The following is a 12,538-nucleotide window of genomic DNA, read 5'->3' as shown; positions in this document are numbered from 1 at the left end:
CCTGCGATCTCAGAGAGGTACTACTTTGGGAGAATGTGTGCAGGGGATAATCCCTATCCCTTGCGAAGCCTGGGACTCCCCCCAGCTGCCTCCCCTAGTTCCTTCCACTTCAGCCACACTGGCCTCTTTTCTGTTCCTGAAATAAATGGATTCGTTTCCACACTCAAGGCTGTAACCTTTTTGCTTCTGCTCTTTCCAAGACGGTTTCCTTCTCATCCTGCTCTCCGCTCAAACTCTGTTCCCTCAGAGAGGCTTCCGCAGCTTCAGTCCCTCTCCATCATTTCGGCCTGGTTTATTTGTTTCACAATATTTATTGGAATCCAAAGTTAGCTTGTTCATTTCCTTATTACTTGACTCTCACTGGACTCTAAGCTTCACGAAAGCGGAGACTTTTTTTTTTTTTTTTTTTTTTATCATGCCCATGGCTATGTGCCCAGGGCCTAGCAAATTGCCTGATTCATATGAGGTTTTATATATATATATAGTCATGTGGGGGAGGAACAGTCCTGTGGGGCTTAAGGCCCCTCTAAGGATGTTGGCTTTTGCTCTGTGATTGGAAGCCAGTGGAGCCTTTCAGGTTGTGAAGGGACATGATCTAACTTTAGTTTTTGACGAGATGACTCTGGTTGCCGTTTTGAGAATAGGCTGAGGGGGGAGCATGAGCTGAGGTGGGGAAACCAGTCAGGGCATTACTGCAGTAACTCAGGTGCAAGATGGTGGTGGCTTGGACCGGAGGGTCAGCACTGAAGGTGAGGAGATGTGGTGAGGAATGGTAATAGTGGATGGCAGTGATCAAGACTGTGCCAGCTTTGTCTCCAAGCCACAAGAATGACCCTTCCGCTCAAGCCACTGACATTCTTGCTGTTATCTCCTGCTCTTCTTAAGGGAGTCCACCTAGGCTGTCTTTGTATTCTCTACGTCTCTCATGAGTGGTCAGGGCCCATATAAGATTCTGGGTGACAACCCTGCATCCTTTCCTTTGGGGTTGAGGTCCCATGTAAGAGGACAATACTGATCCATGGTGAGTAGCAAATACACAACTCCCTTCTGGGAGCCTGGGAGGGTGGGAGGGGTGGAACACGGTAGAGCAAGAGGCCAGAGGCTCAGGACAGAGGTCAACAACTTTAGATGACACATCTGGATTCCAAAGAGATCTTGGAAGCTGGGGCTGTATAAACTGTTGTTGTTGTTGTTTTCATAAGAAGAAACTTAACAGGAATAATTGGAATTCCTACCTATGGGTTCTCAAATCCTCAACCATGTAAGTATAGGAAGGAAGACACAATCTCATAGTAGATAATAGCCATGACATTATCATCAGAAAGAACAATGATTACCTGGGCACTTGGAGGAGCAGGAAAGTGCAGAATTGTTCCATAGGAATAAAGTCTCAGGTGTTCAAGATGAATAAGTCTTCGAGATCTGTTATACAACATTGTGCACACAGTTAACAAAACTGTATTGTGCACTTAAAACTGTTAAGAGGGTAGATCTCATGTGAGGTGTTCTTGCCACATAAAAAAAGGGGGGCCTTTTTAAAAAAAGATTTTATTTTTAAGTAATCTGTACACTCAGCATGGGTCTCAAACTCACAACCTCAAGAGTCACATGCTTCTCCAATTAAGCCAGCCAGGTGTCCCCAAAGAGAGGCCATTTTTAAAAAAAGATTTTATTTATTTGAGGGAGAGAGAGAGAGAGAGAGAGAGAGAGAGAGAGAGAGAATGTGTACAAGCTGCGGGGAGAGGGAGAGGGAGAAGCAGACTCCCCACTGAGCAGGGAGCCTGGTGTGGAGCTTGGTCCCAGGACCCCAGGATCATGACTTGAGCCCAGGGCAGATGCTTAACTGACTGAGCCATCCAGTTACCCCAAAAGGGGCCATTTTTGAGAAATTGGGAGAAATTGTATATGTGCATAAGATTATATTAAGAAATTACCATAATTTTGAACGCATGAAAAAAATGGCATTGTGGAAAAGGACTTTATCTGTTAGAGGTAAAAACAGATGAAGAAAATATGGCTAAATATTAACTGTTAAAGTCTGGTGATGGGTATGTGGAAGTTCAGTATACTGTGCTCTCCACTTTTCTGTATGTTTTTATTTTATTTATTTTTTTTTCTGTTTTTTTTCTGTTTTTTTTCTTTTTTCTGTATGTTTTTAATTTGCTCTAATAAAAGTCTAAAAATTAAAAGAATGAGAACAATGATTTCTTTTTATTGAGCATCTGCCATGGACTAGGTGCTTTTAGTGCATTTTTTATTTTTCTTTTTTGTAAGGATTGTTTTAACTTTTTATTTTGACATAATTGTAGGATTACAGGAAGTTGCATAAATAGTATAGAGAGAGTACTGAAGGTTAAATCTTACACAACTACATGCAATATCAAAGCCAAGATATTGACACTGGAACAATAGTGTGTATAGTTCTATGACATCTTATCACATGTTTAGATTCATATAAACAGGGACCCCGGGGGTGGCTCAGCGGTTTAGCACCTGCCTTCCACCAAGGGCGTGATCCTGGAATACCAGGATCGAGTCCACGTCGGGCTCCCTGCCTGGAGCCTGCTTCTCCCTCTGCCTGTGTCTCTGCCTCTCTCTTTCTCTGTGTCTCTCATGAGTAAATAAATGAAATCTTAAAAAAATAAAAGATTCATATAAATATCTCCACAATCTGGGTGGATAACCATCCCATCGCCACAAAGATCTCCTTTGTTCTACCCCTTTATAGGCACACCTTCCTCCCTCTTCTCACCTGGATGGCTCTAACCCTTGGCAACCACTAATCTCTTTGTCTCTATAATTTTGTCATTTTGAGAATATTATTTAAATGGAATTATATAGTATGCTTTTGTAACACTTAATAAAAATCCTTTTTTTTCCTAATAAAAATCCTATCGAGGAAACAGATTACACTTGTAAGAACCCATCTCCTTTTCCCATGCGATTTCTTTTTTCTTTTAAAGATTTCATCTATTTATTCACGAGAGGCAAGGTCATAGGCAGAGGGAGAAGCAGGCTCCTTGCAAGGAGTCCAACGTGGGACTCCATTCCAGGACCCTGGGATCATGCCCTGAGCTGAAGGCAAGCTCAACCGCTGAGCCACCCAGGCGTCCCTCCCATGCAATTATATTCCATAATATGTTGACTATATTATTAAAAGCAAAAAGCACTACAACATGTGTCCACTAAAACATACATACAATAGTATTCACAGCAACATTGTCCTAACAGCCCCAAGCTGGAAACAACCCAAAAATCTATCAACAGTGAATGGATAAATTACCTGTGGCTCATTCATACAATCTAACACTAGACAGCAATAAAAAGGAATGAATAATGGTTACACACAACAATGTGGATGAAATCTTAGACACTACATTGAGCTAAAGGAGTCAGGCACAAACCAGCAAATAGTGTATGACTCCATTTACCTGAAGTTCAAGAATAGGCAAAACTAACTGGTGGCAATAGAAGTCAGAATACTGGTTAACTCTGGGAGAGCCGGTATTGACTGGTCAGGAACATAAGATAACTTTTAAGGGTGTTGGAAATACATTGTATTTTGATCTGAGTGGTGCTTATGAGCATAAATATATATTTAAAAATTAAGTTTAAATTTTATGTATTTTAGTCATGTTCCTGTATAGATGTCATACCTTAATTTTATTGAAAAAAAAAGTTTTTAAGTAATATCTACACCCAAGGTGGGGCTCAAATTCAGGAGGATGGCTGGGTGGGGGGTGGGGGAAGGTTTGGAATCAAGAGTTGAATGCTCTACTGACTGAGCCAGCTAGGGGCCCCTGTTATACCTTAAATTTTTTTTTAAAGTGTGTGTCTATGAATTGAGAAATATTTATTTTTTAATTTTTAACTTTTTTTATTTTTAAAGATTTTATTTATTTATTCATGAGAGACACAGAGAGAGAGGGGCAGAGAGAGGAAAGGCAGGGTCCATGCAAGGAGTCTGATGCCGGACTCCATCCTGGAATCTGGGATCAGGCCCTGAGCCAAAGGCAGATGCTCAACCACTGGGCCACCCAGGCGTCCCTATTTTATTATTTTTTAATATTTTATTTATTTATTCATGAGAGACACACAGAGAGAAAGCAGGCTCCATGCAGGGAGCCCTACGTGGGACTCGACCCGAGGTCTCCAGGATCACACCCTGGGCTGAAGGCGCCTCTAAACCGCTGAGCCACTGGGGCTGACCTATACCTTAATTTTTTTTTTCTATACCTTAATTTTAAAAAATATTTTCTTTGTCTATTTGAGAGAGAGCGCACGCGCTCAAATGTGCACGTGGGGAGAGGCAGAGGAGGAGGGAGAGGCCGAGAATCTCGAGCCGATTCTGCACTGAGCTGGGGGCCAGGACAGGGCTCTGTCTCATGACCCTGAACCGACCGAGCCACCCAGGCACCTCTAGCTTAATTTTCAAGGATTGGGGCACAGGGTTTGCGAAAGAGGAGTCCCTGGAGGAGACATGAGGGCTGAATTTGCGATCCTGACTTTCTTGGGCAGTGAGGGAAGCATACAGTGACCAGCCATACAGCGTCCGGCCCACCTCCTCCAATGGGCAGCGGACGCTTTGCATCTTGTACACTTTGTTTACTGGGAAATCCCCTGAGAAACAAAAGGATTGGGGGTGGGTTTCTGTGGTGTAGGGGTGCAGACGGAGCAACACACGGGGTCTGGAGAGAGCAGCTCACAGCCCCTTCCTCCTCCTCGCTCTGATGCACTAGGTTAGCCCCGGCGGCAGCCAACATTGCTCTTGTTCATCGCTCTGGTCCGGGGCGTCTGGAAGTTGCACGGACGCGGCTCGTCCTCCTGCGAGCCCGGAGACGGCTTAGCACCTGCAGGCCGCTGCGCTCCCTCCGTCCTGGGAGCTCTGGCTCGCAACCTCGGCTGCACCAAGAAACCGCCCGAGGTCAACTGAAACATTTACTGAAGTCTGCGTCCTACTCCCAGAGGTTCTGATTTGCTTGGTATGAAGCGAGGCATGGGCATCGGGGCACTGGGAGCGGCCCGGGCGACCGTAAGGAGCAGCACAGACACTACGGCCCTTGGAGGGCGTCCTTCCTTCTCCGCGCCGCGCCGGGGTCTGTGAGCGGCCGTCGAGCCTCCGGGGCTGCGGCCAAGCTTCGCGGAGCTCCGCCCTCCGGCGCCCGCCTTCAGACAGTCGCACTGTGACCTCTGCGCCGAAACCCTGGGGACCGCACCGCCAGGCTGCAGGCGCTCTGCACTGCGCCCAAGCCTCTATGGTATTTTGGCGTCCCCTCTAGCCCTTGCAAGTCGCCTTCGGGCACGGCCGGCGGCTCCACTCTATGGTAGCCGATTTCCCCGCGCCGCCTCGTTGGGGCTTCACTCCGGAAGCGAGGCCGATCAAAGGGGAGGCGGGACTTCCCTCCCGGAAGTGACCCACGTGCTTCCGCCTTAGCCTACCTGGGCGTGCGGTGGCTCTCTAGCGTTTGCCCGAAGTTGAGGGCACCGCGGGCACAGTGACTGGCCCCAGGCCGTGGTAAGTGACCTCTCGCTTCAAGGTGACCCCGATGGTGGCGCGGCCACGTCAGAGGTGCAGCCCCTGGACCGGGACCCGTGGACCTTAGCGCCGCGAGTGATCGAATTCCCAGGGCCCTGGAGGTTCAGGCCCCGCGGTTCAGTGTTCCTTTCCGGTCCCGAGATCTTTTCCTGGGTAGAGTGGCCACCAGGGGCTGGGGCGCCAGGGCTCGATTTCCAGCCCCTCCATTGACGTGCTGTGTTCCCCTTCTGGGCCTCAGTTTCCATATCTGTGAGATGGGGTAGTTGAGCCCACTGAGGTCAGTGACCCCTGCCCGCCCGGTGTCCTATGATTCTTCCGCATCCTCTACGTCCCCCTGGGATGGGAAACGGAACGGGAGGGCTCGAAGCTGACGGTGAGGGATCCCTGGGTGGCGCAGCGGTTTGGCGCCTGCCTTTGGCCCAGGGCGCGATCCTGGAGACCCGGGATCGAATCCCACATCAGGCTCCCGGTGCATGGAGCCTGCTTCTCCCTCCGCCTGTGTCTCTGCCTCTCTCTCTCTCTCTGTGACTATCATAAATAAATAAAAAATTTAAAAAAAATTAAAAAAAAAAAAAAAGAAGCTGACGGTGATGTCCGCTCCCAGGACTAGGAGGCCAGAAGATCTTTTCCACGGCGCAGCGCTGAGATGGATCCGCTCAGGGCCCAGCAGCTGGCTGCCGAGCTGGAGGTGGAGATGATGGCCGATATGTACAACAGGTGAGAGCCGACAGCGCGCTCCTTGTCTTTGACAGTGATCCTAGGTCACCCTTCCTCAGGGCACCTGTCGGAGGGTGCGCACCCCCACCTACGCTCCTTGTGGCTGAGGGCCAACGCAGACGCGGTACGGGGCGCTAGAAGGAGTTGGACATCTAGGTTGGAATGCACTTGGCAAGCGAGAGAAGCCCCAGTCCAAGCGCTGGTTGGCTTTCAGGAACGGTTGAGCGTTTGCCTTTGTGGCAAACAGCACACAGACCGCTTGGTGGTTTACATTTCTTAAACTCTTACTCCACCTCGGGCACATGCTGAGCATTCTACGCGCCTTCATCTTCAAAATGATCCACCGGGTCGGTCTTAGTTGTCCCATTCTAAGGTGAAGACATGGAGGCTTCTAGAGGTTAAATAACATTCACAGGGCTCACAGTTGGTCAGTGGCAATGTCAGGACCAGGACCTCGGTCTGACTCCAAACGAGTGCCCACGACCATTTGGCAGATGCGGGAACAAATCATAACTGTGCCAGTCACCACTAGTGTGGCCGTGGGCAAGTCACTTGGACTGTTTAGTGGTTTTCCCTATAAAATGAGGTGGGGCACATGGTGGCGCAGTCGGTTGAGCATCTGACTCTTGATTTCATTGCAGGTCGTGATCTCAGGGTCATGGGATTGAGCCTCACATTGGGCTCTGCACTCAGCAGGGAGCCTGCTTGACATTCTCCCTCTCCCTCTCCCCTGTTCGCCCACACACATGCCCGCGCAAGTGCTCGCTCTCTCTTTCTCAAATACATAATACTAGTTCTTTTAAATAAATGAATAAATATTGCTTCTAAGCCTTTTGGTTAAGATCAAGTGTAAAAAAATAAATAAATAAAATGGAGATAATAATGGTGCCTACCTCGAGGAGACATTATAGATGTTAAATGTAGAAATGTGTGACAAGGGGTGCCTGGGTGGCTTAGTCGGTTAAGTGTCTGCCTTCAGCTCAGGTTATGGTCCTGGGATCGAGCCCCACGTCCAGCTCCCTGCTCAGTGGGGTGTCTGCTTCTTCTCCATTTCCCTCTGCCCCTCTCATTGCTTGTGCTCACTCTCTCTCTTAAATAGATAAATAAAATCTTTTTTTTTTTTTAAGATTTATTTATTTATTCATGAGAGACACAGAGAGAGAGACAGAGACACAGGCAGAGGGAGAAGCAGGCTCCTCGCAGGGAGCGTGATGTGGGACTCGATCTCAGATCCCCGGATCACAACCTGAGCCAAAGGCAGACGCCCAACCGCTGAGCCACCCAGGCATCCCATAGGTAAATAAAATCTTAAAAAAAAAGAAATGTATATAACAAGGTCTTATTGGGTTTGTATCATGCCCAGTACACAGTAAGCAGTCCACATGTTTTCTGGTTTTATTGGCTTCAGCTCCATGGTATTTTCTCTTGATGGCTTATCTTGAAGGCTGTATATTAGAATACTTCCAAATATTTAAATAATTTAAAAATGCAGGCCATGAGGTCCTGTGGGTTCATATCCCAGCTTTACAGGATCCTGAGGCTCTCCATGCCTGCATTTCCTTATTTGTAAAATGGGGATAAAGATTGTGCCTGCCTCCTTAAGGACTGCATAACCAGCCATGTCAAGCACTTAGCATGATGCCTGGAACATACCCAGTAGTCAACTAATGGCTCCTGTTTAAATAAACTTGGGCTCAGATCAGGTGAGCACTCTCAAGGACCTTCTCAGATGGTTGCGATGCGAACTGAGGATTTACACTGCCTTCCTGGGATGTGAAATTAGCAGGGCAGGCATGATGGAGAGTTCCTGGTTGCCTCAAGATGGTGCTGAGCTGACCTTGCCCTTCCTTCCCCTCCAGAATGACCAGTGCCTGCCACAGGAAGTGCGTGCCTCCCCACTACAAGGAAGCAGAACTGTCCAAGGGCGAGTCCGTGTGCCTGGACCGCTGTGTCTCCAAGTACCTGGACATCCATGAGCGGATGGGCAAAAAGTTGACAGAGCTGTCTATGCAGGATGAAGAGCTGATGAAGAGAGTGCAGCAGAGCTCTGGGCCCGTGTGAGGCCCCAGACAGTATACACCCCAAGGTGCGCCCTGCCCCTTCCCACTCGCCTAATAAAAGTGCCCCTATTGGGTGTCATCTGTGAAGACTCCCGGGCCTCGGCTCCCTCTGGAGAGCCTCCAGGAACCCAGAGTATGGTAGAGTTACTCTCCCAGGTTGGAGAAGGGGTATTTGTCACACTGTGATGTGACTGTGTATGTACGTATATGTGTGTGTATATATATTAAAACAGATTTGTTGACACCTACCACGCGGAAAGCAGTCTGCCTGGCATTTGGGAGCAGCGGCAGCAGACACAGCCTCCACCAGCAGAGGGAGTCTAACGTGTTTAAAAGCACAGACTAGTGGGAGGTTTTAGGTTGTACTCCAGGTCAGCCACTTGCTGAATATGTCACTTCACTGTGCTTTAGCTTTCTCATCTGTGAAATGAGGATAATCATCTGGTGGTTGTGAAGATTAATGGTTTAATACATTTATGGCATTTAGAATGCTAACTGGGACAAAGGAAGTGCTCAGTAAATACTAGCTGTGTACATGTGTTTAACAATTTAAAATTTAAGTGGAACAGGTGGGCATTTTTCCAGATAATAAAGGAATATTTAGAGGAGCAAGTAACAGGAGATGGGATTTGAGAAGGAAGTAGCCAAGCCAGTCCCTGGATTCTAAATGGCAACATGAAACATACGAAGGGATCAGCTTTGTGTGTGATGTGAGTGATCAGGAAGTAAGTGAAAACCACTGCCATTCACTGTTCACCTGAATCAGGGACTGCGCTCCTCACTCTTCATGTGGTATCTGATCTAGCTCTTCCCACCATCTTTCTGGGCCGCAATATTGGTGCATGTGAATGTCCTGGCAGATGTTCCACAACAGCATTAACAATGCTGAAAAGAGGGCAGCCCAGGTGGCTCAGCGGTTTAGCGCCACCTTCAGCCCAGGGCGGAATCCTGGAGATCCAGGAGATCCAGGATCGAGTCCCACATCAGGCTCCCTGCATGGAGCCTGCTTCTCCCTCTGCCTGAGTCTCTGCCTCTCTCTCTCTGTGTGTCTCTCATGAATAAATAAATAAAATCTTTAAAAAAAAATTTTTTTTTAATGATAGTCACACACACACACACACACACTGTGGCTGCAGTGCCTTCAGAGTAGGGACAAGTGGGTGTCAGGGACGAATCCTCTCAGGTAACTGAGCATGGAGTAAAGGAAGAGAGTTGGGTGCTTAAAAGTTCAGCCCCATGGGCGTCGGGGTGGCTCAGTCACTTGAGCAACCAAGTCTTGATTTTGACTTGGGTCATGGTTTCAGGGTTGTGAAGTCGAGCCCTGGTCGGGCTCCGTGTTGGGAGGGTGGAATCTGCTTAAGCTTAAGATTCTCTCTCCCTCTGCCCCTCTCTCTGCCTCACCCCCCCCCCCTTTTTTTAAGATTTTATTTATTCATGAAAGAGAGAGAGAGAGAGAGAGAGGCAGAAACATAAGCAGAGGGAGAAGCAGGCTCCATGCAGGAAGCCCGATGTGGGACTTGATCCCAGGACTCTGGGATCAAACTCCGAGCCAAGGGATGCCTGAGTGGCTCAGTGGTAGAGCATCTGCCTTCGGCTCAGGGCCTGATCCCGGGATCCAGGATCGAGTCCCACATCAGGGCCCTTTTGGGAGACTGCTTCTCCCTCTGTGTTTCTCTGCCTCTCTGTCTGTCATGAATAAATAAAATCTTAAAAAAAAAAAAAAAAAAAAAAAACCCTGAGCCAAAGGCAGACACTCAACCACTGAGCCATCCAGGTGACCCTCTCCCTCTCTTTTAAAAAACAAAAAGTGGGGCAACCCGTGGCTCGGCAGTTTAGCGCCTGCCTTCAGCCCAGAGTGTGATCCTGGAGTCCCGGGATCGAGTCCCACGTCAGGCTCCCTGCATGGAACCTGCTTCTCCCTCTCCCTGTGTCTCTGCCTCTCTCTCTCTCTCTCATAAATAAAAAAATATTAAAAAAAAAAAAAAAGTACAGGGCCAAGCCAGACCGCCTGGGGTAGAAGTTTCTACCAGAGTGATCATGGGTGAAGTCCTTACCTGCCTTGTGCCTTAGCTACTCCATATGTAAGACGGTAGTTATGGTACTTACCTCATCGAGTGAGTGGTATGAAAATGAAGTGTTAGTCACTAAAACACAAAGGAGAGTGCCTACTGCTGTCGCATTAACTACTTGATGATGTTAGCTTGTTTGTTTATTGCCGAGTTTGGTGTGAGAAGACACACGATAGACCCTGGGAAAACCTCCCAGCCTAGTCCGTTGACCTTGGCGGCCGAAAGTGAGGGCTCCTTCCTAGGTACGGAAGTGCAAGCTTGGGCCAACAGGTGGCGCCGTCTGCTCACAGCATCCCAGGCACAGCCACAGTGCCCCCTCCAAAGACTATTTGCCTCTTAGCCTCTCAGGTGCCCTCGTAGTGCTAGGGAGAGGGGAGGGGTGAGAAAGACAGGTATTGGGCAGGCCCTCGGGTTTTAAAAAGGAACATCAAAAATTCTGATAGTGTGTAGCAAGAACATCTAGAAGGGGTGGTAGGAGCGGAGGGAAGAGGTTCCAGCTGGAGGGAATAGTACTTGCAAAGGCTTTGAAGTGGCAGAAAACGTGGAGCGTCCAAGAAACAGCTTCAGAGTGCCGAGAGCGGGGAGTGTGAGGGAGGTGGTGGTGAGAGAGGAGACTTGGGGGCTGGGCAGACAGCTCCAGAAGAGCCTGAGAAGCCGTGTTAAGGAGTTTGGATTTTCTCCTACTGAGGGCAGCAGCAAACTGTTGGAGGATATAAATCCTGGCAGCGAAAGTGACAGATCTGTGTTTCCGAGGCTCTCCCTAGCTGCCAGCTGGGTGGGTAGTGGAAGAGGATGGTAGGTAACGGATTAAGGGGAGAGGTGCCAGGGAGCCAGTAAGAATAGCTCTGGAGTTGCAGCGGTGTGCTAAGAAGTCTATTATTTCAGTTAATCGTTTGCAACAGCTCTGAATCGGGTATGGTTATTCTCGCCTTACAGATGAAGAAGCTGAACTCTGGAAAGTTAGTTACTGGCTGAAGGTCACACAACAAGCAAGTGAGAACGAGGATTCCAGTTTATTCAGGCAGCAGAGCCCACTTTTAACCACTCCTCCAGAATCAGGGAGGTAGGGGGATGCTCCCTAAAGAGGTACAAGTCAGCAATTTCATTTTTCATTCAACAATATTTATTACTGGCTGCTAGGTGCACAGAGCTACAGAAAACATCCAAAGTGGATTTGTTCATTCCCCGTCCTTGTGAATGTTGAGGGGAGCGGGAGGTGGGTGCTGGGGAGATAGAACACACATACAAAGGGTGGTAGGATAGGTTAGCCTCTTTCTGCCATTGAGTGGCATTCAAAACTCCCAATCCTCATGTATTTTTGCTAGATTATCACAGTTTTAAAGTCAAGAGATGTCTCTCAAAAATCTGGATTTGACTTCTTTTGAAAGTTCAGAGTATCTAACAAGTCAGCCTACGTTCTTGCTTGGCCGCAGTCTGCTGGAGGAGGAGCAGCAAAACTCCCACTGCTAATTTCTTCCCTTCTCATCTGCTTGACCTATAGGCATTTAGTCTGTGCCTGCTCTGGGTTTTCAGATGAGCCAGATGCTAGATGAGAAAACACGTAGATATCCTGGAATAGGCAGGCTCTAAGATGGCCCCCAATGGTCCTGCCCACAGTCCTTCCTGCTCCAATCTGCTTGAGTGTGCACCAGACCTACAGACTTGCTTCTAACAAACAGCACAGCAGAAGGTGACAGGATGCCATTTCCGAGGTTAGGGTAGAAGAGATTGGAATGGTCCTCTTGTTAGCTGGCTCTCTCCTCTTGCTTATCGTGATGAAGCATACATCTTGTGAGCTGCCCTGTGAAAGAGGCCTATGTGGTAAGGACCTGAGGGCAGCCTCCAGCTGGCAAGGAACTGAGTCCTGCTGACAACCACTCAAGTGAGCTCAAAAGCAGATGCTTCTCTAGATGAGCACAGCCCCAGCTGACACTTCACAGCTTTGTGAGCAACCTCTGAAGCAGAGAGGACCGCTCTAAGCTGCACCCTGACTCCTGACCTAGAGAAATTAAGATAATGAATGTTATTTTAAGCCATAACATTTTGGAATAATTTGTTATGTAGCAATAGCTAACCAATACACGTACAGTTCTCACAGCTATTACAATTGTTTGAGGGCAGCCCAGGTGGCTCAGTGGTTTAGTGCCGCCTGCAGC

The 12,538-nt window shown here is 48.2% G+C and overlaps 1 protein-coding gene across 1 annotated transcript; it reads left to right on the top strand.

Moving 5' to 3' along the window:
* The first annotated feature begins 4,787 nt into the window (after positions 1-4,787).
* On the top strand, positions 4,788-8,561 carry TIMM10 (translocase of inner mitochondrial membrane 10). The gene is made up of 3 exons (XM_026012930.2): positions 4,788-5,515; positions 6,141-6,253; positions 8,113-8,561. The coding sequence occupies exons 2-3, from the start codon at positions 6,183-6,185 to the stop codon at positions 8,312-8,314; spliced, it is 273 nt and encodes a 90-aa protein (XP_025868715.1). The 5' UTR covers positions 4,788-5,515; positions 6,141-6,182; the 3' UTR covers positions 8,315-8,561.
* The last annotated feature ends 3,977 nt before the right edge of the window (positions 8,562-12,538 follow it).

This window comes from Vulpes vulpes, chromosome 5, assembly GCF_048418805.1.
Source record: "Vulpes vulpes isolate BD-2025 chromosome 5, VulVul3, whole genome shotgun sequence".
NCBI classification, from domain to species: Eukaryota; Metazoa; Chordata; class Mammalia; order Carnivora; family Canidae; genus Vulpes; species Vulpes vulpes.
Note: the sequence above shows the minus strand (reverse complement) of the source record. Positions and strands in the feature narration are given on the sequence as shown.

What these genes read in the sequence shown, in the direction of transcription:
- TIMM10 (XM_026012930.2), top strand. Translation starts at nt 6,183, where the DNA reads ATGGATCCGCTCAGGGCCCAGCAGCTGGCTGCCGAGCTGGAGGTGGAG. An exon ending in ATGGCCGATATGTACAACAG is followed by an intron (nt 6,254 to 8,112) that starts GTGAGAGCCGAC and finishes CTTCCCCTCCAG; the next exon opens with AATGACCAGTGCCTGCCACA.